At 32.4% G+C, this 27,602-nt stretch overlaps 1 protein-coding gene and 1 long non-coding RNA gene across 3 annotated transcripts; one reads left to right on the forward strand and one right to left on the reverse strand.

The window, feature by feature from the left end:
• The first annotated feature begins 1,906 nt into the window (after positions 1 to 1,906).
• LOC143203485 (uncharacterized) lies at positions 1,907 to 26,143 on the forward strand. 2 transcript variants are annotated; one of them, XR_013007345.1, is made up of 4 exons: positions 1,907 to 1,979; positions 2,121 to 2,189; positions 23,347 to 23,493; positions 25,954 to 26,143. It is a non-coding gene; the product is annotated as an uncharacterized LOC143203485 (long non-coding RNA). The 2 variants fall into 2 exon arrangements; XR_013007344.1 differs by lacking the exons at positions 1,907 to 1,979; positions 2,121 to 2,189 and adding exons at positions 18,737 to 18,866; positions 19,368 to 19,486.
• cue (Low-density lipoprotein receptor repeat domain-containing protein cueball) lies at positions 2,357 to 27,170 on the reverse strand. Its single transcript, XM_076415656.1, has 8 exons — positions 26,962 to 27,170; positions 8,142 to 8,371; positions 7,915 to 8,075; positions 6,797 to 7,105; positions 6,162 to 6,596; positions 5,951 to 6,106; positions 3,511 to 3,847; positions 2,357 to 3,451 (listed from the first exon to the last, which is right to left on the reverse strand). The coding sequence occupies exons 1-8, from the start codon at positions 27,032 to 27,034 to the stop codon at positions 3,359 to 3,361; spliced, it is 1,794 nt and encodes a 597-aa protein (XP_076271771.1). The 5' UTR covers positions 27,035 to 27,170; the 3' UTR covers positions 2,357 to 3,358.
• Between the last annotated feature and the right edge of the window lie 432 nt (positions 27,171 to 27,602).

Below are 27,602 nucleotides of genomic sequence, written 5' to 3' on the forward strand. Positions count from 1 at the left end.
TTTTCAAAATTCAAAATGTATTCCTTATATACGTTATTTTTTCAAGGAATTTATTAAGTTGTTTCTTTTCTACTTCGAAAATTTTTTTATACCCCGAAAGTTTTTTTAACATGAACGAAAGGAATATAACCGATAGTGTAACAGTGTGTTCTCTTAATTATGGAAAACTTCTTGACATTTCTTATTTTATAAATATTTTCTTGCAGAATCAAAAGTGTTATTCTATAAATCATTTATTTTTACACTAAAGATGCCATTCTATTATGTAATTCTGATATTTGAACAACTATTACAACATAGGTAGCTAATAATATAACACAGCCAACACATCTATTGTATACCTAATGGGTTTCTATGCGTGCCAAGTATAAGTAAAAAATTATATATTGTAAAGGATTATATTAGACTACATCTGATATGGTTTATGTATTTAGAGGATTTAATGGTCAAATCGTACGATCTGCCATCTCTCGGTGCTATCACAAAACTTCGGCATAGGCCCGATAATACAGGTTCCTGTAAATAAGGGCAGTTTAGAGAAAAGGTCTTTTTTACTAAGTTATATACACCGCTTCCACAGATGGCAACACCATTACGTTATAGAAATCTTCTTATATTATATTATAGAAAATATTCCTTATATACGTTTCTTTTTCAGTTCGAAACTATTTTTATACAACAAAAGATTTTTAACATGAGCGAAAGGAATATAACGGATAGTGTAACAGCGTGTTCTCTTAATTATGAAAGACTCCTTCACATTTCTTTTTTTTTAAATATTTTCTTGCAGAATCAAAAGTGTTATTCTATAAATCATTTATTTTTAAACTAAAGATGCCATTCTATTATGTAATTCTGATATTAGAACAACTATTAGAACATAGGTGGCTAATAATATAACACAGCCAACACATCTATTGTACGCCGAATGGGTTTGTATGCGTGCCAAGTATAAGTAAAAAATTATATATGGTAAAGGATTATATTAGACTACATCTGATATGGTTTACGTATCTAGAGGATTTAATGGTCAAATCGTACGATCTGCCATCTCTTGGCGCTATACTAAAACTTGGGCTTATGTCAGATGTTACAGGTTCCTGTAACTATAGGCAGTTTAGAGAAAAGGTTTCTTTTTACTGAGTTATATATATCGCTTCCACAGATGGCAACACAATTACGTTATAGAAATCTTATATTGTGTTATAGAAAATATTCCTTATATACGTTATTTTTTCAAGGAATTTATTAAATTGTTTCTTTTCTAGTTCGAAAATTTTTTTATACCCCGAAAGTTTTTTTAACATGAGCGAAAGGAATAAAACGAATAGTGTAACAGCGTGTTCTCTTAATAATGAAAGACTTCTTCACATTTCTTTTTTTTTAATATTTTCTTGCAGAATCAAAAGTGTTATTCTATAAATCATTTATTTTTACACTAAAGATTCCATTCTATTATGTAATTCTGATATTAGAACAACTATTAAAACAGAGGCGGCTAATAATATAACACAACCAACACATCTATTGTATGCCTAATGGGTTTGTATGCGTGCCAAGCATAAGAAAAAAATTATATATGGTAAAGGATTTTATTAGACTACATCTGATATGGTTTACGTATCTAGAGGATTTAATGGTCAAATCGTACGATCTGCCATCTCTCGGCGCTATACTAAAACTTGGGCTTATGTCAGTTGTTACAGGTTCCTGTAACTGAAGGCAGTTTAGAGAAAACGTTTCTTTTTACTGAGTTATATATATCGCTTCCACAGATGGCACCACCATCATGTTACAGAAATCTCTACTATTTTATCAATAATTAAGCGCTGGACTAATAGAGGGCAGTACAATATTTTACAGAGTCATCTAGATAAATGATCAGAAAAATCTAAATATCCTAATTCGATTGTTACTTTATGATGATTGTATCAATATTGATCAATTAACGCGTGTTAAAACTACTAATTAGGCTTAAAGTGAATTATCATAATTTTAAAAACATATAATTACGCGGTAACGTTTATTTCAAAATGTAGATACGATTTTTCGTCATAAAATGTTGCGGTTTCGTAGAGGTAAAATGAATTGAAGGGTAGTACAATGATTTGTTTTAGTAGAGTGTATTAACAAACCAAACAGCAAAGCCGAAGGAAGCGCTAACGACTTTTATGTTGGGGTTTTCTAAGGTAAAAACCAGTGTTTTAATTAATCCTTAGCTGATAAAAATGTTTGATACTTAACTATCCCATACAAATCCATTGTTGTCATATTTTAACTATTGTTTTTGCATCTCCAAAAGACTGCAATAACTCTTACAAGGTCAAGACCAAATCGAAAATGAAACAATTCCAAACAATTTTCAAATCTATTTTATTAATAAATTTACAAAAACTTTTACTTATTCACAATATATAAATTGCCTCCTAATATCACATTTCTCACGTGGATATTAAAAGCCACAAAACATAAATATCCTAGATATAACCTAGGTAGTAATTAATAAAAACAAACTACAAAGGAAAAATATTCAAATCAGTTCTAAAAAGAAAACGTTGAACAGTTCCAGAACACAAAATTGCACCAAGGCATCTCACTTGATTTTAAGTAACTGAAGCTTCAAGTTTTTATCTTTTTTCAATATCATTTTGATGCAAAACTTACTAGTATATTAACATAATATAATAACTCTATTTATATCACACATTATATATATGTATGTATATATATATATATATATATATATATATATATATATATATATATATATATATATATATATATATATATATATATATATATATATATATATATATATATATATATATATATATATATATATAACGAGCATATATATATTGTTCATTTTGTAATTAATGTATGATATATATAGAAATAGGATTTATAACCTTTATTATTAAGTGTGTTTAAGTAGCATGATACTTTTAAGTAACTTTTTCAAAAAATTAAGTATAAATATCATAATATATATATCACATATGTACTGTTTCAAATTTATATCAAATTAGGAATTCCAGTTTAGGTGACCTTTTTACCCTTATAACTAACTATATATATAACAGTTGATGATGAACAGACTTGACTGAAAGTTTCCCAAAAACAGTAATGGGAAGGGGGAATTAAATTTGCCTTTTTATACCGATTATGGCGGGGAAATTAATTTTGCGGGTCATTTGTTGTTCCTTGTACGACTATTCAACGCTTAATAAGTAGTTTTCGCTAATATCCGCCAGATACGCGCATTCCCAGCGTGTACAGGCGAACGATTAGAACAGAATCGAAACATGTACTGTTCTAATGGCACAGCCACGGTGCTACGTCCCCTGGCGGGACCCAGCTAATAATAGTCTTCGGGATTCTCCATGTTCGACAGTAGGTTTTTTTGGTCGTCTCCCGGTTTGCCTTTCAAGTTGGTTGGTTCAAAGCATGGCTAAAAACATCGAAACACATCAGTATAAAGCTTGTTTCGCGACAGCCGGGTAAGCTTACCGTCTCGCAGACATTCATGTTACAACAGTTTTCTATTGTGATCTCGCAGTGGTCCGACGAAGTCTGTGGGCGATACGTTAAAGGTGTGACGTTCTGTCGAACGATGTATCTTCGCTGGACGGTATCTTTCTTTCGATGCCTCCGTTGTTTTCGGATTAGAAGCGCTAACAACACCACAGATAACAATAGAGTGAACATCAACAAAGCAAATAAAATGGTAATGTCGCTGTCTGAATATAGTTTGTCCAGGAAGGCGTCTCTCTTTGTTAAATGTTCAGTGTGCAAATCGACTGAAGTTAGATTGTTCCTTGAAATGACGTAACTGTCTTTGGTGCATCTGTAAGCAAAACAAGACTTTAGATTATTAAAAAATTCAATATTTGTAGGGATGTCTGTGATTTTCACTGATATACAGTGGTTGACACCAATTAGAAGAAGCCAAAAATGAAAAACCAAGCAGTTCGGTAGTTTTATGGAGAAAGGTGCGAAAGGAGGATTGTGAGATGAGAAAGACAGATGTGTCTTGATGGACAGATTATTCCTGATCGCTGGTATTATCACCAAATTGTGTTTCTGTCATCTGAAGATACTTGACATTGCTCTCCTGTAACTCATATTTATATTACTTGCTGACAATAAGTGCTGTTTTTTCATATATCTTCATCAATATTGTCAAAATAATAACACAATAAATGAATATAATGAGTAAAGATATTTTTTTTATTACTCTTCGTGATTCCACAATCTGCCCTATTGGCAATAAGTATTTCTTATGTCTATATTATATATACATGGCATGTAGAAAATCACATCATTAAGCAATCTTCTGTATAAGATATTATCTTAATTAATTAGTCTTATTCTAAAGTGTACCTATATCCAGTAATCACAGCAGGTGGTGTTAAACTGTTTAGTCTACGCACTTCACTATCACGTCGCATATTTAGCTGATTAGCGAGTACATTGGGATGCACTGACACTCTTTCGAAGTACTTCACACAAACACGTTGAATTACACACGTTATAGCTTCTAGAGGAATATCGCGTTGTATCACTTTATTTGAAATATAGTACGGAGCATCAACAATGGCACGCAACACCAACACCTTATTTTGGAACCATTGAATGATGGATATATTAGGTTTGCTAGCGGTACCCCATAGTTGGATTACATATGACCAAATAGACTTAGTATAGACTCATACAGCAATACCTTGTTATCTAATGATAACTTGGATTTGTGCCCAATGAGCCAATACATTTGACATAATTAAAATCCAAGTTGTTTCCGTTTAGAGAGTCTTCTTCCAGGTTAGGCGTCGATCTAAGTGCATATCAAGATATTTAACATGCTCTGCTTGGGGAGTTGACGATGATTGATATTCACTGGTGGACATGTTCTTCTACTCAGGGTAAACGTTACATGCATGGATTTTATTTCATTGGCTTTAATGCGCCATGTTTTCAACCATAATTGGCAACCGCACTTGTTCTATAGTCCCATGCTTAGAGTAAAGATACGAAATAGAAATATTTATGGTCAGCAAATAAAGCATGTTTTGGCTTAAGAACTAAATTTAGAATGTAAAAAATGTTACAGCTATACCCATTGCTTATTTAATGATTATTCTGATACATTCTTATTTTCAGTTAAATCCAATGTTGAATGAATGACCTTCAGATGATACAATTTTATGATAGCCAACCACAAGAAAGGAGAATGTTGCCACATTAGCAAAAATAATGTTCTAGTTAAGAACTCAGTTACAACATTCTTGAGCATTAAGACACTTATTAAAATTAATTGTTTAATATAAATTTTAAAAAATTGTCAATATGCCTTTGAATAAAATCTTGTCTTGTTATTAACCTTTACTGCAAGAACAGCTTTCTAGTCTGTATAGTATAATCAAAATTGAAAATCAAAACAAGTAATAGTAACACTTTCTTTGAAATGGTTTGTTTTTGTATTTAAATCGAAAATATGGTGATACATTTTGTAAAAAATGTTTTAGGTCATATAGCTATTTATTTTATAATATAGGGTGTACAAGTAAGTTTTGTGAATGTACTGGAAGATATGACGTTGTACTGAAAGATAACAACTTTGCTATGGTAATATTCCCCTGTGATTTAGTTTCAAGAAAGCTGTATATCACACACTTATATTTTATTGGCATAAAGAAAACATGATGTTTACAAATATGTCAAAGAGATGTGACTCTGTTAATGATATTATATAATACAGATACAAGATAAATACAAGGTAAATTCAGTACTTCTACACCTTATATATAATTTTCCCTTAAGTGTTCACATCTGCTGAGTTGATCTATTTTTACTAATAAATCATTAGATTTACATGACGCAATGAATGAATGAAGCTCTTCAAAGCTTTGAGCTATAAATCTAAACCGATAAATAAAAATTGAATAATTACCTGCACATTAAATCCCTATTTCGTGAGAGTAGGACATCATTCTGGCTGGTGTTCTCGCGACAATACATCAAACACAAATTGTTAAACTCTGCACTAATTTCACACCTGCTACCCATGAACAATTTCGGACAAACACAACTTGGGATTATGTCACCTCTGAAATATCAGTTGATTATTAACGAGGATCGCTGTAACCATTGGGATTCCTAACCTGGAGTAAGTACATTCTCCGCCGTTGAGACAGAAACTCCTACACATATCTAGCTCGCATCGGGTACCGCCGAAACCCGTCGGACAGTTGCACGTTGGGTAGCCCTGCATCGACAGGTGACACGTACCGTGGACGCAGAAATTGTGACAGTTCTCGATCTCGCAGAAGCGACCTGTGAATCCCCTGCGGCATTTGCACGTGTCTCTGACACGTTGACCCCCGTTCAGACACTCGGCGTTCTCGCTGGAATCCACGATACCATCTTTGAACATCTCGATTTCTTCGACGACCTCTCCGTATTTCTCTATGGCCACCTCCAGTTCTTTGCAGTCCGGATAGTTTCTGATCTGGATGTTCTTCGCCACCAATCCGAACGGTCTTTCCTTGAACTCGCGGATCTTTTCGGGGGCGGCGCCTTTATCCGTTTTAAAATATCTAGAGAAAAGGGTAATTAATCAAAGGGTAAGAAATGGCATCGCATCCACCATACAATCACAGTATTTCTCTATGCTATATTTATTTATTTATTTATTATTTACGAAGTTATTATTTTTAAAATATTGGCACAAATTATTCTTTCTATTGCTTTTAAAATATGTTGTATTTAGATGTTAAAAATATATGATATGACCTACCTCCACAGGGCATTATTGTTGAGGTCCGTCCAATAAATGGACGTTTCATCGACAGCAACTCCGAAGGGTTTCGTGTGGGTGCCTTCGTAGACGATTTCTCTGCTGTTGCCGTTCATGTCGCAACTGTCTATCCGGTAATAGATGCCTTCTCGCATGTCCGCCCAATAGATACGTTGCTTCTTGTAATCGATGGCGATACCAGCCGGAATTATGAGATCCGAGTCAACGATGGTCTCTCTGTTGGACCCGTTGAGAAACGAACGTTCTATTGATGGATGATTCACGTCCGAATTCGTCCAGTATATATACCTGAAAAATTATTAACCCCATCGTATTAAGGATTATTATTGTAAAATATATATACAAATAAAAAATACTGCTAGTTATGTAGAATAGCTAATTTTGCACGATATTTTATCGATAGAGCACCACATTTGTCTAGGAAAAAGTTCGTAGCGTTTTTTTAAATAATATTCAACTAACTTCTTTATAGTATAAATGAACGTTCTGTGTACTATAGACAAAGTTTCCACATTTTCTCGGATAGAGACATTGGTGCACAACTTCCTTGGCTCCTGGTTGGAAAACTGAAGCAATTCTATGCGACTCTCTTCTCTTGTAATAATAGTATATAGCGATTTATTCACATTTATTTTTTTCTGCATTTTTCAATTTTCACACACTCATAATAATGTATAAACATGTAGTTGTATATGGCCTTTGCAACAAGTATCTAGTGATGAGACAAGTTTTTGAAGTTGTGGCGACCCGTTAGGCATCTTCACCTGCACCATGTTTCTTTATCTGTTGTTTATTGTTTACATGCTGGCTTTAATCAATATATTATTCCTCTATATATCGGGAAAAAACTCCACGAACTTTTTCCCGGACTTTTTAGTTAGGATATTGGTGTTTCGTTCATTTTTGATGGGTTTACATCCTGATTTTTGATTTCAAACTTCTAAATAAAAACATTTTCCCTTATTTCCATTTTTGTTGCCTGTTTTTTTTTTCGATGTTATAGAATACAACGCGTCGGTCAACACAAAATAAATGTTAATACGAATTTTGAAATCAACAGGCAGTTTTTTTTGTCGTTACAACCATCGGGTGTTTACCTGCGACACACATCGATGGCAATATCCTGGGGAACAACGTCACTGAAAGCGAACAATAATTGAGGCTCGAAATCAGTGTCATTCAATTTCACAAAATTGATGGTTTTATTTACCGAGTCTGTCCAGTACAGAACATCATCTATGGGATCAATGGCCAAACCCTGAAAAGAAGAGAAGGGGGCTTTTAGAGACCTGCTTCGTTCGTCCAGAATTAAGGGGGCACATACCTGAACGTCATCTGGCAAGTCGGGCACTATCGGCGTTATTTCGGTCTCTTTGGTTAATTGTACGGTGAAGATGGTGTCGTTTTCTTGATTCATGTCGCTCACCACGAACTGATGCCTGATATTGTCGAACGTTAAAGCTTTTAGTTTGGTGAACTGTTGCAAAGTTGCTCCTACCAAGGTTCCATTGGACTGGAGCAATTCTATCTGGTCATTGATAACCACTGCAATGTCTGAAACAACAGATTCCATTTTTATTTGCTGTATAGCGTAATTCATTTCGACTACTTATTGTACACAAAAAAATCTAGGTCAATTGAAAAGTTCCCGGCATGACACCATAGATGGCGCTACTAGAATTAAATACAGATGTTTTTAGTTAGCCCTAACCCTCAAAAGATGCGTGTATAAATTTGACAGCTGTCGGATCATTAGTTTGTGAATTATAGCATTTTGAGTGAAGCAACTTTTGTTATTCTAAAATAAATGGATAAAAAGGAATTTCGCGTGTTGAAAAAATATTGCTTTTTTAAAGAGAAAAATACAGTTGAAGCAAAATCTTGGCTTGATGCCGAGATTCTGGACACTGCCCCAGGAAAATCAACCATCAAGGATTGGTATGCTAAGTTTAGACGTGGTGAAATGAGCACCGAAGACGGTCAACGCAGTGGACACCCAAAAGAGGTTGTTACCGACGAAAACATAAAAAAAACCCGAGTTTTTGGACCGTTTGAAGGACGAAATCTCCGAAAAAGAAAGCGCTGCTTGACCAGGATAATGCACCGAGTCACAAGTCAGTGAAAAAGATGGCAAATATCCATGAATTGGGCTTCGAATTGCTGCCTCAGTATTCCTCCACCGTATTCTCCAGATCTGGTCCCCAGCGACTATTTCCTGTTCTCAGATCTCAAAAGAATGCTCACTGAGAAGAAATTTTTGTCGAATCAAGAGGTGATCGCCGAAACTGAGGCCTATTTTGAAGCAAACGGCAAATCGTACTATAAAAACGATATCGAAATGTTGGAGGGTCGCTATAATCAGTGTATCACCCTTGAAGGGAATTATGTTGACTAAAAAAAACTAATTTTGCCAAAAAAATTGTTTTACTATGGTAGGCGGGGGACTTTACAATCGACCTGCTATTTTCTTCCTATTTTTAAACAAAATTAGACAATCCTTAGCGAGTGTTTTATTTAGTCTCACAAAGCATCGAACATTCGCATATTAATTTTCTTTTCAATAAGGTTTTGAAAATGAAGCGGTAATTTCCTGATTTATAGTTATAAAAATGATTATATGATATGAAATACTAAAATGGCGTTGAATTTTTAACTCCACTGTTGAAGAATAAGATCGTTAACAAAACACCCACTAACTAAATAAGCCAGAGGGTGTTTTGTTTGTCTTTTCTTTCCCATTTTTACGAACTTTCAAAAAAATTTTTTTTGTAAAGAGTATTACACCATAATGTACATTTGAACTGGAATAGAGTACAAGATAGATTAATATAGTGTTGATAGGTCTGAAATTCCAAACCAAATGATACGTTCATGCAACCAGACGCGATTGTTGCTTCTATTATTAAACTTGTTTACTCTAATAATAAAATACTTATAGCAATCATTTTAAATGAATTAAAATTGATAGTGGGTCTACTATTAACGATTTAATTTCGGTGGCGTTTGATGTATGGTGCATTAATTGGCTAGCTTCTCGAAATTATAGTACGAGTGTTTATTATTCATTGTTTTGTTATAGTATATACGATAAATAATGTATTAGTATGAAGTCCAGGAAAAAAGTATTTTCGGTTTTTCCCAATGGATGGCTTTAAAATAGCATACATCTATAATATTTATTTTGATAAAATCATAATATAGCTTGCCAACAACCAATACTATTTAAATAGGCGATTCAATAATCTCAGAATTGGTCAAGGCTATGCCATATGCCTCTTTAATGACTTACTTTTTAATTTAATTTAAGAAAAATTTAGAAGACTGAAAACCAGTATCAACAAAAAAAATTAGAACACACAAAATTTATTATAATTAATTATATATTTATTTATTATATATTTTAGATATATTTATTACAATGAATAATGATATTGATAAAGAAAGAAGCATATATATATCTAAAATAATAGAGTGTAAAGGGGCTAGAGTATGTTTCGAAAACATTTTCAAGGAAATTGCAAATATCCAGTGGGGTCGTTACGTCAAAAACTTAAAAATCTATTATTCTAAATATTGAGGTTACATTGATTTCTTCTACTTATTTCGAAACTGGCATATCAACGTACATTTTCACCCAAATTGATCGATTAAATAGGTATATTAGAAATAAACCCAGCAATTAACTTGTCATTGATAGTTGATTAAGATGAGGCTAATAGTTATCGTTTTACATCATAGGTTAAAAGTGATAATTGATCTATTATTAAAGAAGTTAATTTTGGTGACGTTCCCTATGCGTGATAGATTAACTTTCCCATTGACAATTGATGGAATATCGGAGACATATTTTCTCGAAATAACTTGGTTGGCACGCGGTCAAAATAGGTTTCGTTATCTAAGTAGTGGATAATCACGTGTTGGCTGGAAGTATAAGTTAGTTGCCCCCAAGATATTGTCACTTTTGATACGTATTTCTAAACATTTCTTTATAAATACTACATAATGGATGATGGTTGGAAATCAGTCTTCTTTCTCAATTTTTTTTTAATGATTTTTTTTCGATAATGTTCTTGCCGATATTTTTGTATTGACTGCTGAAATTATAGTATGGCTATAAAATTACTGTTTTAATATTACAAGAATAAATATTTTATGTAATAATATCTTATAAACTGAGATTATTTATTCTTAGTCGTTACTCAATGCCATAAAACACTTACGCAAGTATGTACGTTAAGTAATAGCACCACTTCAAAGCAATATCTTGAAATTATTTGCTTGATTGTATCGCTACACTGAATAAAAATATTTTTAAAATATCTTGAAAAGTTTTAGAGATCTTGCGAGAATAGCTGTTAGGTTAGGTGAATATACCTATGTGTAGACTTCGTAACATATAATTTTTTTCGCCATTTCTTAGACCACTATTTGTACTATATTTACAGTTGTCTCAGTATTGTTGCTGATAGGAAGTAGTGCAGTATCATTAACAAATGTGGCCATTGTCACTCCTTCGCATTTAGGGATATCACTGCGTATCATATCGCACCTATCGTTATTGGGTCTACAACTTTATCTTCCTTTATATTTGGATTAGTTAAGATGCTTTTGGTTGTTTTAATTTTCTTAACTACCTCAGAATAGAATATTTAGACTCTTGGCAGTGCGCGAATTTCTTTTATGTATTAATTTGTACATTACATTTTCTGTTTGAATTGTTGGCGCAGTTTATTTAGTTGTTAAGACCTCTATAATTTATCTAGGGTAGTTTATCCGTATTATTCTGGAATGTTATAACTTTTAAAATGGTTCATTTTCGATAAGTCGTCCTTTTATGAATTACGAATATTGAAAATATGGATTACTTTTTGGCGCATCTAATAGAATGGATGAATAAACATATTTTTTTGACACTTTCGATAACCTTTCTACTACGAACGGATCGTAGCCACGCTACCTTCGGGCGGCGTGCGTATTTCTGATTTATTTCGGGCGCAGTCGTTTTATCCGATATTTTACTACACACCGAGCAGGTTACGTAATTCATGACGAACATGTTAGAAGAACGTCACCGGGATTTAGTTCGATTACTCGCCGAACGGGCGACCGGCTCACAATAGACTCCGTTCTAGTCCACTGATACGGAGGATCATGTGAACAAATGCGGTTTCGGCTTTCTCTCCTAGGCGAATCGGCGAAATTGCATTTTTAGACGGTTAAAAACGGCTGATAGACGACGTCGTACGTGACTTCGAACAGGCATATGCCGTCCTGACGCTAGCTGTGTACGGCCAATGAGGTTAACCAGAGGTTAATACTTGGCAAACAGTTTTTAAACGCCCTAATATCCTAAAAAAGTCGGAGGGTTCTATCTAATTATAATGGAAATACTAGCGTTCATTGAGCACCAACTATTGGTCAACAGTGTAACGAAATATTCGATTTCCTTTTTAATTATCACCTCATCTTCATCTTTCATAAGGACATAATCAAAATTTTAGGATTTAACTCTAAAGCCAGCTAGTTTTCAGAACTTATGTGAAAGCGTCAGTTTTTGATAGCTCAAAAGGAATTTTGGTCATGCATTAATTATTATTATTAATATTAATTATTATTATTAATGTCATCCCAATTAATAAAATAGCACATTTTTATTATCATTATTAACATTTTGTATCAATTGAATATAAATATTCGTGAAAAAAGACGCTGATTTAGCTGGTTTTTACTCGTAGTTCTCTTCACACCACCGAATAATATTTGGTATGGGCCACTAAAGACAATAAATACGAATATTATTGCACATAAATCCAGTTCAAAATGCGTAAAAAATTGTATAATAGAACTTCATTGACATATTATCACTGCAGTTAAGGTAAAAAATGACGGAAAATATTTTACTGCACTTTCAATGAATTCTTTTCGTCAATATTTTTATATTAAAATATTTACAAGTTACACCCTATACACATGAATTTGTTAAAATATTATTCACCAGAGAATGGCTAATCGGATTTTCTCACACTATTCTTTTAAATAAAATTAAGTATAAACTAAACTATTATTGGTAAAAAGAAAGCGGAACTGTGTTCATATTATATAAATAATGATATTCGTACGTCAAAAATATGTAACTAGGGCATGCAGATACTCAAAAGTTCGTGACAAGAAAGATTTTTTTGGTGTTAGAATAGACAGAAGTCATATGGAAATAAATCTGATGTCAAAACAATTTGGATTTTAATTCATTGTTAGCGAAAATGACACCCCTTATACATATAGCTTGGTCTGTCTGTTAGTGTCATTGATACTCCGTGAAATTACTGAAAAACCATTGATGTTAGTTTAGTGTTTTAACCATTGTTCTTTACCTAGGCTAGACATTGAAAAACAAATTAAAAGTGAATACTGTTCGTGGGGCATCGGCCTTTGTACTATGTTAATACTCATAATAATTAGCGATTTAATTATATCAAACAATAGCAGTGCTGCGTCAAATAGATTTTCGAGAAAATACGAAAACAAACCTTATTTAACAGTAAATTTTCTTTATAGTTATAGTGGTATTGAAGAAAAGGAAGACCTGAAAATAAGATTGAATTGATTGAAACCATAATGATTTTAGAACACAATCGTAGTTTCCAGAACGCATCAGCTACCTCTAATAATTACATCTTATGAGTTTTCACGTTTTTGAAGAAAATACATAATTCTTTTATCTTAAAAATGCATACAAATGAATTAAAAGATGTGCGAAACAAATACATGAGTAATTGCGCATTCTACCGACAACTACAGTAGTTGTACATTATTTACAAGCACATCAAGTGTGTTGGTATATGAACTGAAACTTTACCATTACAGTAAATTTACAATAAAGTGCCAAAATGAAGTACGTGAAGTTCCCCCACCTCCTCATTAGTTGTGAATTCGTTGCAATGCTGTTTGTTTATTCAATTCATTAGTTATTAATATCGAAAAAATTGGTGGAATTCAGTTTACAAAATTAGCACAGACAAACAGAAATAATAATAAACTAAAATGTTTGTTTTTTTCATCAAATTGTGACGATATATAAACATGTTTACAGCTTTAGTTACTCTTAATTTTGTTTGTTATTTACTGTTTTCGTGTGAGCGCCATTATTTAAAGGCGAAAAAAGTAATTTCGTTTCTCCTCACGATGGTGCATTAACGTCCCATATATGTAGTAATACTTCATCAATCATGCCATATTATAGTGGTTCCGAAAGGTAACAGTTTGTAGAAGATTCTAGATATAATGGTAGTGTCATTGACTCGCCCACTCAAAAGTTTTTGTGCTTTGAAAAGGGAGATTCTTGAAATTCATTTTCGTCATATTTTATTTTTTTCGAAAATGGTGTGGTGGTCAAAATTCATTGGTTCAAGCAATACACCAACGATACAACAAAAGATAGAACACGTTCACATGAAAATAGCGATGATTTAGGTACTTATTAAAAAAAGGGTTTACTATTCGGTCTCTATCTGTGGTATACTGATGACCTAAAGGTTGCTATTAAGCTGATCTCCAGTCCTAAACCAACTGAATTTCACAAAAACCAATGAAATTAATAGTGGTATTGTAATGAAGTATGATATTCGTTAATGCAACGTTAGCCAAACACACCGCTGTCAAAACAATTTTAATACTTAACAAAATAATAAAAATGAGTTCATATTGTATTCTAATATGCTGGCCGGTGTTACATTACGGTAAAACAATAAAATTGTTTTCGCTTGATTAGCTGGGGTAATCGTTGGCAGTTTTTCGCAGCATTTGCATTTCGGAAGTGGATGATCAGTTGTTTTTGTGTCCGTCGGTAAAAGGTCGAACGGCGCTACGTGACTCACTTCACGCGAGCATAATTAAGGACCTTCCGGAGGATGTTTTTTGTACCAAACACAGTCAATACCACGCGCAAATCGATCTACTCCTGAGTTTTAACTTTAGTTTTACATTTTCTTCCTTCTATGTTGAACTAGTATCAACTGATAACAAAAAAAAATAAGCCATTTTTTTTATTTAACAATGGCAATTATACAGTATTTTAGATTGTAAAATTGACTAACCAATACTAATTATACTAGTTTTTGTTTGAATTGACAATAATTAACAAATATATTCAATAGAGAAATTACTAGTAAGTCTCTATACCAGGTGTCTCGGTAACAATAACATTATTAGTAAAAGTAACAATATTATTTGATAAATAGACATTTTATTCTACGAACATTCGCATCACTACATAGTATAAAACAAAGTCGGCTTTTTCTGTCCCTATATCCCTAATGTGCGCTTAAATCTTTAAAACTACGCAACGGATTTTGATGCGATTTTTTTCAATAGATAGAGTGATTCAAGAGGAAGGTATATATGTATAATACATGCATAATATACTAAGGCAACATATAAGGCTTATTTAGCAATTAGCAAAAACGCTGCCTAACCCTACAAGTTAGATCAAATTAATGTACTACAGTATTGCATACCATAAAAAGGTCTACAAAAAAGTCCGCGATGGTATATGTTTATCTTTTAGGGATAACCCACATTAACCATTTTTATTGTTTACTTTTTACGTGAGAAAATGGCTTATTTACGAAGCTATTTTAAGCAATACGGCATTAATCCTTATCGAATTAAGTACCTTAAATACAGTGTGCAATTAATATAGATCAATATGGTTCCTTACAGCATGTAAATTAAACAAATATTTTCGGAGATATTACAAATTTAAAATTTGCTTTTAAAAATGTGTAATGTAATAAAAATTGTATGAATTTAGATATTCCAAAGATAGCAGGAAATCTTCAAGTAAGTATAGGGGAAGAGGAATTGTTTTACTCCAAATTTAATGCGTGCAAGCCAAGGGCAGTAATGAATGAACCAAAAATACTGGATCGATTTTAATCATGTTTTCATTGAGTGACATAGGCATATATATTTTATGTCCGTGCAAAGTCGGAGCGGGCCGCTATGTTTTTATATACAACGTTCATATTTTTTCTGTAGTGTATTTAATTTAGTATCAGCATTGCACCCGTGCGAAGCCGGGGCGGGTCGCTAGTATATATATATATATATATATATATATATATATATATATATATATATATATATATATATATATATATAATCTGTGTTAAGTAGAATAATGAAATGCTACTAGTTTCTAGGGACTTTAGGAGTTATGTAGTAGTCAGATATATAAAAGTTTCAGTCAAGAGAGAAATCACGTTGTTGTTGTTTGTTATTCTATATAGACTAATTCATTAGTTTTATATAGAGTCTTCAACTGTTTAGATAGGTGTATTAAAAATAAGGCTATTTGTTAAGAGTAATCTCAGTATATCAACAGACAATATAATATAATTGCAGTGTGTCACTATCACAGAGGATCGGCATTTTTGTTGGTTATGAAATATTTATGGATGCGTTTGGAAAATCGTTTTGTCTCTGAAAACGAGCGTTTGCGCCGCGCATTACTTCTGTCCTTTAAAACTAAATCATCTGATTGACCAAGTTTCTATTTGTGAACTCTTAGGAATATCCTATTTATTCTTAGAAAGTTTAATTTTTTGGATAGTTTTATGTATCCCACAATTTTTAGGTATAATTTATTGTTCTCATAAGCGTTCACCAAATTTTGCTTTATAGCGTTTGCTGAGCCGAGGTCTACGCGGGATTTACAGTTTCCTTGTTTTTTAAAAGATATTTTTACGCTTATCCATGACCCATATTGGCAAGAAGGTTATAACAACACCCGATATCGAATAATGGCGCAGTGTTCAATGATCGAAAAACCTACTTGATCGTGATCCCCCTCATTACCCAGAATTTCCAGATAGCCTGTTGATCAACAACTGAATATTATCGACTATTTACAATAAAAAATAATAACAATAATTAATAATGCATTGGGCTATCTTAATTACACGAGGGTTAAAACAATATCACTGGACTGGCACCTCTTGTACATTTTAAAACCATAACAACTTAGCAGCTCATTCATACGTATCACGTATGATTAATGAAGATGTTAATTAATTGTTGGCTTTGTTTTATTCGACTTTATAGTAAACGAGAAGTTATAAATTCAATACTAGCACTCATACATTTCAAAAGCAACAATCCAAAAATAATGCCTGCCTTGTCACTGTCAAATTCTAATGAACGTTTTAATTTATACATATTTTTAAAAGTTACTTTAAGGAATATAGCTGTTTCAATATTCAATCTTTTTTGATTCAGTTATGTATGCTTCGTACATCACGTGTAATCGTCACATACCCATGTAAAAAAATCTAATTTAAAAAGAAATCAAAATTACAGAAAGTGGATAGTACTACCTTCTGATATTTTTAATGTTTACTGCAATTTGAAACAATTGATTTCGGCCAGGGCATTCTGGATCAGTTATACCAGTAATAATAGTTATTTTCTTTGTGGCAGAATATTCATAACTCTTATCAAACGACTATTTGCTTTCAATATATTTTCCACCATGAAAAAATAAAAATTGTTTCTATTTCAGTTTTCAAAACTAATCGTTGGAATAACAGGATATTTTAACATATGGATAAAGGATGGTGATTACTGAGTAACGTGTTAAAATGAGATTGAAGTTCTAATTTAGGGAAAATCACTTTTCTAACAGGAAAATACAGAAAATAAGATAACCTTACATTGTTTGACAATAACAGGTCAATTGAAAAGTCCCCGGCCTACCATAGTAAAACACATTTTTTTTAAACATAATTCCCTTCAAGGGTCATACACTAATTATAGCGACCCCCCAACTTTTCGATACCATTTTTGTAGTACGATTTGTCCTTTGCTTCAAAATAGGCCTGAGTTTCGGCGATCACCTCTTCATTCAACGAAAACGTCTTCCCAGCGAGCATTCTTTTGAGATCTGAGAACAGGAAATAGTCGCTGGGGGCCAGATCTGGAGAATATGGTGAATGAGGAAGCAATTCGAAGCCCAATTCATGGCTTTTTCCCATCGTTTTCACTGACACGATGTCACAAACACATGATTTCGTCCATCAAACGGTCCAATAACGCTATGTAATAGTCGCTGTTGATGGTCCTTCCTTTTTCAAGGTAGTCAATGAAAATTATTCTCTGCGCATCCCAAACCACAGACGCCATAACCTTGCCAGCCGACTATTGCGTTTTCTCATTGTTTAGAGCTGGTTCATCGTGTGCAGTCCACTCGGATAACTGTCGATTGGACTTCGGGGTGAAATGATGGAGCCATGTTTCATCCATTGTGACATATCGACGCAAAAACTCGGGTTTATTACGCTAGGTTATCTTCAAACACTGCTCCGAATCATCAACTCGTCGTTGTTTTTGGCCAAAAGTGAGCTCGCGCGGTACCCACATTGCACAGAGCTTTCTCATACCCAAATATTCGTGAATGATATGATGTACACGTTCAGTTGGTATCTTTAGAGTGTCTGCTATTTCATTCAATTTCAATTTACGGTCATTCAAAATCATTTTGTGGATTTTTTTAATGTTTTCGTCGGTAACTAATTAAAAATTCCTTTTTCTCTATTGTTTTTCACAATAATAGAAGTTGCTTCATTCAAAATGCTATAATTCACAAATTAATGATCCGACAGCTGACAAATTTATACACGCATCTAAAAAGATATGGATTTAATTCTAGTAGCGCCATCTATATGTCAGTCCGGGGACTTTTCAATTGACCTGTTACTTATGATAAATATTATTTTCGTGATAGTACTAAGCTATGTTTAAGTATACCAGGCATTGTATCAACGATATAATAAGCCATCTTTATCTATAGTTAGTCATCTTTATCCGATGCATTTGTAAGGAATACCGATTTGCCGGTGCATATTGTAAATATTACAGATAAATCGAAGGTGTACCTTTATTGTCTGGGGTTAGTTTTGGTTCCAATTTTTCGTTGTTGTTGTGGGGGAGAATTAACAGTAAAATATGAGCGAGATGGAAGAAAAGAATTGAAATTGTTTTAAACGAGAACAGAGTAAGTTTTTAGAAACATTCATTATGAGCTTCATCCCGGGAAATGGGCGGTGACACCTGTCTGAAAATAAACCACAGATAGGCAGGTGATAATGATAAATAATAATAAATATTTTAAGAAACATTCAACTAGAATTCGATCATGTTCTTCGATTAAAACAATCGCAAGGAAATAGATCATAGCTATAGCATCTTCATTGGTTTAAAGATGAACGTTACTCTACTGTGCCTAAGTTGGATCAGATTGTACTTTTAACAGACCAGGTATTGTACCGATAATAGCCAGTAAATAAATAATACTTTTAATGAAAACGACTTAATAATTAATATTAATTGAAATTGAGTTTTGTACTGAAACTATAAGGTTCATAATGTTACTAAATATATAAATTGAATAACTGATTAAAAGATAATAAAAAATATCTAACGTCAAATCTGAAGGTTCTAAACCTTGCTGTATAATAAAATAAATTACAATTTTAAAATATTTTTTCCATTTTAGGATTTATGTAAAAACCTGGGCTACTACATATAATAATTATTCGCAGAGCTTACAAAATGACTTCATCTCAGACATTAGCATGTAGAAGAGGCATGCGACGGATGGAATTTCTCTTGAAGGTAACTATATTAATAAATAAACCAACATTAGCTCAAGAACATTTCATTTTTAGATCAACCATGGACATTTCAATCAATGTATTATACGTACGCGTTAATTGGTAATTATATTATCATTATTTCTAGATTATTTACAGTTATGTCTTGAATCCTCCATAAAATATCAATTTACCATAAAAGCAGCAAAACGTTTTAAACAATAAACGAGCAGATAAGATGACCGTCGACATTAAATCGAGCGGTATTTTATTAATTAATATCTGCATTAAAAAACGGACAATTGGAAAGATCGAAAGGTTATCGGTTCCAAGAAATAGCTACTGTTATTGTTATTGTTCTTCGATATTTTTTATTGCTTATTTAGGGTAGATAGTCGGACAGGTTACAGGTCAGGTTGTAACAGAAACTCGAAATAGTTTATATATTTTGTAGCAGATGATATAACCATGGAAATTTATGTGTTTACGGCAATGATTGTTTAAAGGGCTATTCCAATCTCGAAATTTCAAAAAATGAATTTTTTCATTCATTCGGAGCTTAATCTTTAAGAATACGTCCTTAGTTATGAAAATTATTTAAACTGAAAATGGACAAAGAGCAAACAAAAATAAAGAGCGTAAGAAACGATACAAACAATTATATAAAAAACCAAATGTATTCCAAAAAGGACCTTTATAACAAAACATACAAGATATACAATAACACGAATAGCAAATAAATTATGAAATAAAGAGACAGAAATAGATATTAGAAATATAAAATATAGAGTATAAATACAATGACAGGATGATTGACCGCGAGAAAACAAAAATGGACAAAAAAGACATGATTTGTTGGAGTGAATAGGAGGGAGGCAAGGAGGATAGACTAATGACCAAAGTATATAGGCAAGATTGTTTTAGAAACTCTAACATGTCTATGAGTATGTTATGCTATACATTTATTTATCGTCCATAGTGAAAACATTTCTGAAAAATTAACTTCATTCGTTAACATCCATAGGTATGTCTTGAAAGCTCCTAAAAAATGTAAATTTTTAGATAAGATGTATAACCGCAGTTCTCCATTCAATTATTACTCATTTGCGTAGTTGTCTTTCGGCGAATAAACTGAATAATTCCGAGAAAGAATCGAAAGCACAAGTTGTTGGTTATTCTTTGAATTAGAATTGTTGTTACTTTCAAATATCAATATATTTAAAACGTGTTCTTTCTAACGATGATTACTTAGTTTTAAAAACTGTTACTGGGGACTTTACAGCCTAATTATTTGTTCATGTAAACCAAACAACCACGGATTGATATCAAATACCTATACGATTAAAATGTTGCGTATAAAAATAACACAACCTTGAAAGTTAAGGTAGTTCATGCCACTATTTCATTCCAACAGATATTGGCGCGAATATCGTGGACTCCACCCTGTTTCTTATACTTCGTCATAAGTTAAACTAGATTTAATCTATGCATCTAGGATTTTCTAAAACTTATTTAGTAATATATTGTTACTAGTTGTTATCAACTAATCCGATCAGAGAATCCACCAAATGGTAAATAAAGTGGAATAACTTAATAATAAGTAAAATACAATATTTTGCATCGAATGTATATCAAACATACTTGTTCTAATCCAAGGTTGCAACTAAATACATTATGACAATCAATATGCCATTATCAATGAGATGAAAGACGAAAAACAGAATTAAGAATGATACGCAACTTACATAATTGATAAGATTAGAAGACGTAATACATACAAAATATGTAATTTACATATTTAGAAATATTGTGCAAGTTTGATCGGTATCTTTTAAGCGTTAACGCTGAGAATTCTCCTACAAGTCCTACAATTTGGGCAGTTCGAGAAATTGGGTCAAATTCGTAATATTTATTCTATAATTGCATGACAACATGCAGTGTTTGGAAACGGATATCAGGCAACGTTTTTTCCTATATTATTTAGGTTAATACAGAAATTTAATTGAAATATTAAGTGAAATTTGGCAGCAACTTTCTTGGGGCAATATTTCTAGAAATATAAGTTGAGGAAAAAATAGTTGATGCGTCTAAAGATGCGTATCTCTAGTAGTAATAATTCAATGAAGTTCATCATTATTCATTTTCTCATTCATATTTTACTTCCGAAAAAAAAAATAGGTTCATCGAAAATTGTATGTTATAGCAATTAATGCTTAATGAATACCAATATCAGAATTGGTTTTCCCGTTTTCATTCCGGATATTATGGTAAAAGTAATCCTCGCCCTAATTCAAGTAGACCGACGTATTGCATCTTAGACTGGAAATCAAAATACGCTCGATATCGGTTGTTCAAATGAATGATTACGGCCGATGATCTCGTACTACAATAATGTGCAAAAAAATTGTGGTCAAAAACCGCGAGGTGAGGAAGGTGTCTGACACCAGAAGAATTGGCGAAAAACTAGCTCCAAAAAGAACCCAAGCCTAGTTTTTTGCCCAAAAATTACTTTAAACATTATATAATGAAATTTACCACCAAGACTTCTTGGAGAAATATGTATTTAATAAATTTGCCAGATTGTATGGTACTGTATAAATACATAGAACTTGTACAGCATATGGGATGCTTATAAGATCAGCCATTTGCTGTTTCTTCTGACGCCACACCCTGTTTACTAACAAAATGATCGCTATACTAAACAAAATATGTGAACTAACAGGGATAGATAAAATGATATGACATGAATAAATGATATGATTGTTTAAATTTTCACGAGCGACAGTATGCACGGTAATAGGTAAGACATAAACAACACTAGGAAAAACGTCATTGGCGAAGATGAATAATGGACTAGACCCAAAATTAATTGACAGAGACCAAATAAAGCTTTTAGTAGCATATTTCTGCCAAAAACTACCATATTCCAAGATGATAATGCGCCCATATACTCTGTCAAAAAGTTCAGTCTTGCTTTGAGGAGCATCAGAATATCATCAAATATCTTTCTTGGTGAGCACAATCGCCAGATCTCAACATAATTGAAAAGTTATGGGAAGCAGATAGTGAGGAGTAGATTTACATCTCTAACTTCATTCATATCACTCTAGGAATCTATTCCGGTAAGAATTGCAACTGTTTTAAAAGCAAATGGTGAGTAAATAACCTATTAAAAAATAAATATTGCGTATATGCCTGGTGTTCATATTATTTTGTCCAGCCCCTGAACATTTATATTAAAAGAAATTCAAAGATACTACAGAAGAACATGTATCCTTGATCAAAGAGTAAAAATAGGTAAAATCTGACAGATGGCAGTTGAAAGGAGCAATATATGTCGAATTGTGTTCTGGTTTATTCAGTAGACATTGACCATTTCCTTGGTTACGATAGAGCTGACACACAACTTGGACAGAGGCCACAAAAACACAAATTCAGCCCATACAATCGCTGGACGCAATCCAACAATTTGACGCGTGGGCCTACCATTTTATAACGAAAGCAAAATCAACGTCCTACGGTCGTTACGACAGGGTTATGACTATGAATCACAATCAGATGTTCTTCCCTCAGTTTGATACGATAACAAAAAACAGCAACCGAGTGCAACAAGTGCTGGGTTCAGCTCCAGTAACCGAGTGCAATAAAATTATCATTGATAACATCAATTCAAGTTCAATATTTTGCGAAATATTGTTTTTTTTTATATAGCGACCTTCAAAACAGCTATTATAATATTTTCGACATGTACATTTTTTTGTTATTTTAAGCGTCTGTAACAGACCATTTTTTTTATTTCAGAAAACTGTAATAAAAATACTATAAGATGTTGCAAGCCAATTATATTATTGCAAATCAAAATTATTGCTTTCATTTTTTTAGATCCAGTCTGGCCTCGATGAATGGTCTATTTATTTATTGAACTATATTATCACTGGAGCTTATGTCGATAAGGAAGAACATGAACTCTACGAGCAACAAAGCTTAACTATCCCGACCTACATGTTGATGAAAGTTATAGCCGATAAGGTAGTGTTGTTTACGTTGATTATTATTCAAATTTATGTAGATATATACATTAAACGATTATTAATATAGTTCTGTTCGAGGTAAATTCACACTGACGCAAGTCGGTTAGATGTAGGGAAAAAATAATTTCCAAACATCACAAATTATCCGAATCGTTAAAAAATATAAAAAAACAGTATGGTTTTTCTTGATTACGCTGTTTAGTCAAGGACCGAACAAATATGTAATACAGGCTGTTCAGTATGTGATAGTGAACAAGTTTCACGCCATTAATAGGTTTTTGCAGATACTAATATAAACCAAAATATCATCAGACCTTTCCCCTTTTCTTATTTATCACTTTCCAATCACGTTAATTTTTGGAAACAGTTTGTGAAGTTTCTTTCGGCTACAGAAATATTTGTGGAAAACATTTTGTGGACACTTTCTTAAAAAAATAAAATAATTTCTATATATAACGCTTTGATATATTAACTTATTCAAATACGAAATATTTTTGTTATTCCATATCGAAAATAAATGAAGTGGCCCAGTTAACTCTCCGTAATGACTAAAATACATTCTAGTTTCGTAAAAACGGCATTTCGTTTAGTGACCCCTCTTCTTTCATCTGTTTTGCTTTATTTCAATCAGAATCAGTGGTAGGTTATATTTAATTCTATATTTCACATAAAATTACTTCTTATTGAGATTTTTAGAGTTACAATTAAAAATAACGCCCAAAATGTCACATTTCCTGAGTTATTTCGAATTGAGGCCATCTATCGCGAAAACCGCCTAAACTCTTGTAACATCCAATATTAACTTTAATTATCTTAAATATTCATCCATAATTATAACCATTATAGTAAGGCACAGTAAAAACTTGATGAAACTGATGATAAATATGAATTTGATTAATTTCGACATTGATATGAATCAATTTTGACAGATGACAACCAGAAAAAACACGTACGCAATTACGTCAATGTTTACAAAAACTGACGATATGAAAACGATTTTCACAACTTAATTTAGCACTGAGTTACTCATTTATTTAATTCAGATGTATATAGAAAAGTTGATAGTGGTGATTACAATATTTGACCAAACATATATGAACCAAGTAAGCCGGGACATGAACGATATTCGTGTATTCAAGAAAAGGCAAAAAATCAATCAATTATGTGTTCAATAGAAATACGACAATACTTTTAACTGGGATAACAAATAATATGCCCATTGTGCCTGTTGCTTGTTAATCAGTGTCTAATTAGACCAAATCTGGCTTTAGGCCCAAATGATAGTTTTGATTCTGACTGTCCATATTTCCATACTCCTAATTTATTGATGCAGCTATTTCATCAGTTGTCATAGAAACAAACATATGCTAGTGACTCATCATCAGCTGCTAAGTTTAATATTCATTGCGTTTGTGACCAACAAAATTTAAATTAAAACTAAGACATTTCATTATTCGTAATTTCAATTATGAACTAGTGTTAGTATAGTTAAGTGACATTTGTCAAAGTTATCATTTAATGTACATTGTACTACTGAGCATATTAAGGAGAAAGTTGCTCTTATTTCTTGTATATTTTCTTCAAGTAAATTTCTATTTTCTTTTTTTTTTTGGAAACGATACTGATTGTTATGCTTCAAAAACAAGCTTTTTATTTTGTTTTGCTTTTTTTCTATCGTCATTGAAAATACTAAGGTATTGTTATTGAATGAAATGTATAGGGCTTTAAACCATCAAAAATAACAGAAACAAGCTGGTGAACAAACATTTATTAACATGAATTACTTCTTTCGCACGTGTAACAAATATGTGGTTTGCAATAAATCGCAAATCAAAGCGATTTAGCCTTAATAAATGTATCAAGTATTTTCCTCTCACATGTCAACAACCTTCACGTGGTAGGGGTCACCCAATTTAATGTACTACCTCTAAAATTTTTGTTCCTGATACAAATAAATACTATATCTCTGCCTTTTCCTCCTAATTGGATGGTGATTCATATCATTTAGTAGCCTTTACCTTGGTCTCACTTGTTTACTGAGAATATTTATTACCTTTTTTTTTCACCTATATTCCATGTAACAAAATATGCTTCACTGCATCCTGACAATCGATGAGTTTTTGTTCCTCCGTTTTTTTTATTAGAGACGGCCGTATTGAGCTAACAACGCGCCATCTGTGAACTTGCCTAGACAACTGACTGAAAGTTTTACTATAACTGAAAGCTCAATATTCATATTGATTTTTATTTTGATTGAATAATTTTAATGAATTAGTGAAATAATAATATTACAACTGAATTAAATTTCAAAACGTATGGTTGTGGTTAACATTGTTGTTTTGTGGTTCTTGTGGTCGACCATTATTTCACCATAAATTTAAGATTATATTGCATACAGTTATGTTAAAACAAATTTTATTTGATTTGTATTTTGTGTTGTTTTTTCTTTTTTTTTTAGAAAGTTGCTGTCATATCCATCAAAAAATCTATAAGGATCAACTAAAACTACATAATTATCAGCTAAAACAAGTGACGAAAACAAAGTAGTACAATCACTTCTAAACTTGACCTGAAATTTTCTACAGGAAGGAAGGTCATGATTACACATACGAAGGCTTATTGAACCAACACAGGAAGAAGGGTTGTAAAAGGAAAAGTAAATCTGTCTGAATACTTAATTATACATGCGTATGATATATGAGATTGAGAATCAAATTTACCGATTTAAAAAAAACCAGCAACTGATCGCAATTTTCAACTGTTTCTTTCAAAGTGTCATACAAAATGACACCCTCAATCTAAATTTATAATTGTTTATAGTAAATTTAAATGTTATTCTGATGATAATGATACTGGACTTATTTGCATAGAGAATTATTTATAATTGTGCTAATAGCGAAAAATATTCTCGGCACAGAATAAATAGAATACAAATTTTCAATTAATATTTAAAATAATGGATATAATGAAATAATGGATGCTAAAGAAAATGTTGAGCAAAACCTACAGAAAATTAATAAACGACGTTATGCAACTGAAATTAAGTAATTATATGAATTTTGACCCATATCTACACTAAAATTTCGAATTTTCGAAAAATTGGACGCACTGAAAATAACGAAATTAATTTATAAAAGGCAATATTACAATTAAAATTAATTTTACTCCATATATAATTGTTACTCTGTATTTCGTTAAAATAATATTAAAAATAGCAATAATCATAATTTGAACGAAACATGTGACGATTTTTCTGGGCGATTTTTATTGCCAGCTTGTGAAGGAATTATATAACATGAAAATTATATATTGTTGAGGTTAAGATACGATGGGAAATGTGGCCGGTATTAATTCGAAATTAATTAAAGAAAAAGCGGCCTTTCATTCCTCCGGTGCCTACGTGACGAAGATTGCCGCTCATATGGCGAGGCGGTAAAATCAAAAAGTGCCTCAAAAAACAACTCACCCCAATCCTGGTGGTCCTTCAGTCCGCACGTGCCTCCAATCAATGCGAGTAGGACGAGGAAATTTTGTAACATTATATACCGTAAAGTTTCTTCATCGACTAAACCAGTCGGAAAAATATAATTTAAACGGACTAAACTAAATAGAAAGGCACTTGCACACCAAATCACACACTTCTGAGCATTGCTCGGCTGTCTCTTTTCCTATATATAACCGATCGAGAATTTGTAGTTCGTGCTTGCTTTTACACGTAGATTTTGCTGCTGCCATCTCTGTCCACGAGATCGCGCGCATGCGATCGCAACATCTTGGAAATGCGAGCGATAAAAAGGGCTGGTTTTCAATAATCTCTTTAAGGGCATATTGTTTTCCAACTGATTTTAAAAACACCAGGAACCTAAAGAATTTCTGGAATTTTACGTAGTTTAGTTGTAATTGTAATTTTAATAATCATGTAGTAGGGTTCAATTTAATATTTTAGAGAATAGAAAAATCTAGTTACTCACGCAAAACAAATGATTGTTTATTAAATATTGCAGTCTTTTATAGCTCTATGATAATTCACTTAGTGACATTTGAGTGAATAGTGTTTGAGAATTAACGCGTCTGTTTAAAAAAATGGAATTGCACCAGAGCTTTCGA

This window comes from Rhynchophorus ferrugineus, unplaced genomic scaffold, assembly GCF_030347505.1.
Source record: "Rhynchophorus ferrugineus isolate W39M unplaced genomic scaffold, kcgeb_rfMv2 rfM10, whole genome shotgun sequence".
In the NCBI taxonomy this organism is placed as follows: domain Eukaryota; kingdom Metazoa; phylum Arthropoda; class Insecta; order Coleoptera; family Curculionidae; genus Rhynchophorus; species Rhynchophorus ferrugineus.

Coding starts and splice junctions, on each gene's coding strand:
- cue (XM_076415656.1), bottom strand. CDS start 27,034: ATGTTACAAAATTTCCTCGTCCTACTCGCATTGATTGGAGGCACGTGC. Junction 3,848..5,950: donor AATAGGGATTTAATGTGCAG/GTAATTATTCAA, acceptor TTTTGCTTACAG/ATGCACCAAAGACAGTTACG. Junction 3,452..3,510: donor ACATGAATGTCTGCGAGACG/GTAAGCTTACCC, acceptor CGATGTTTTTAG/CCATGCTTTGAACCAACCAA.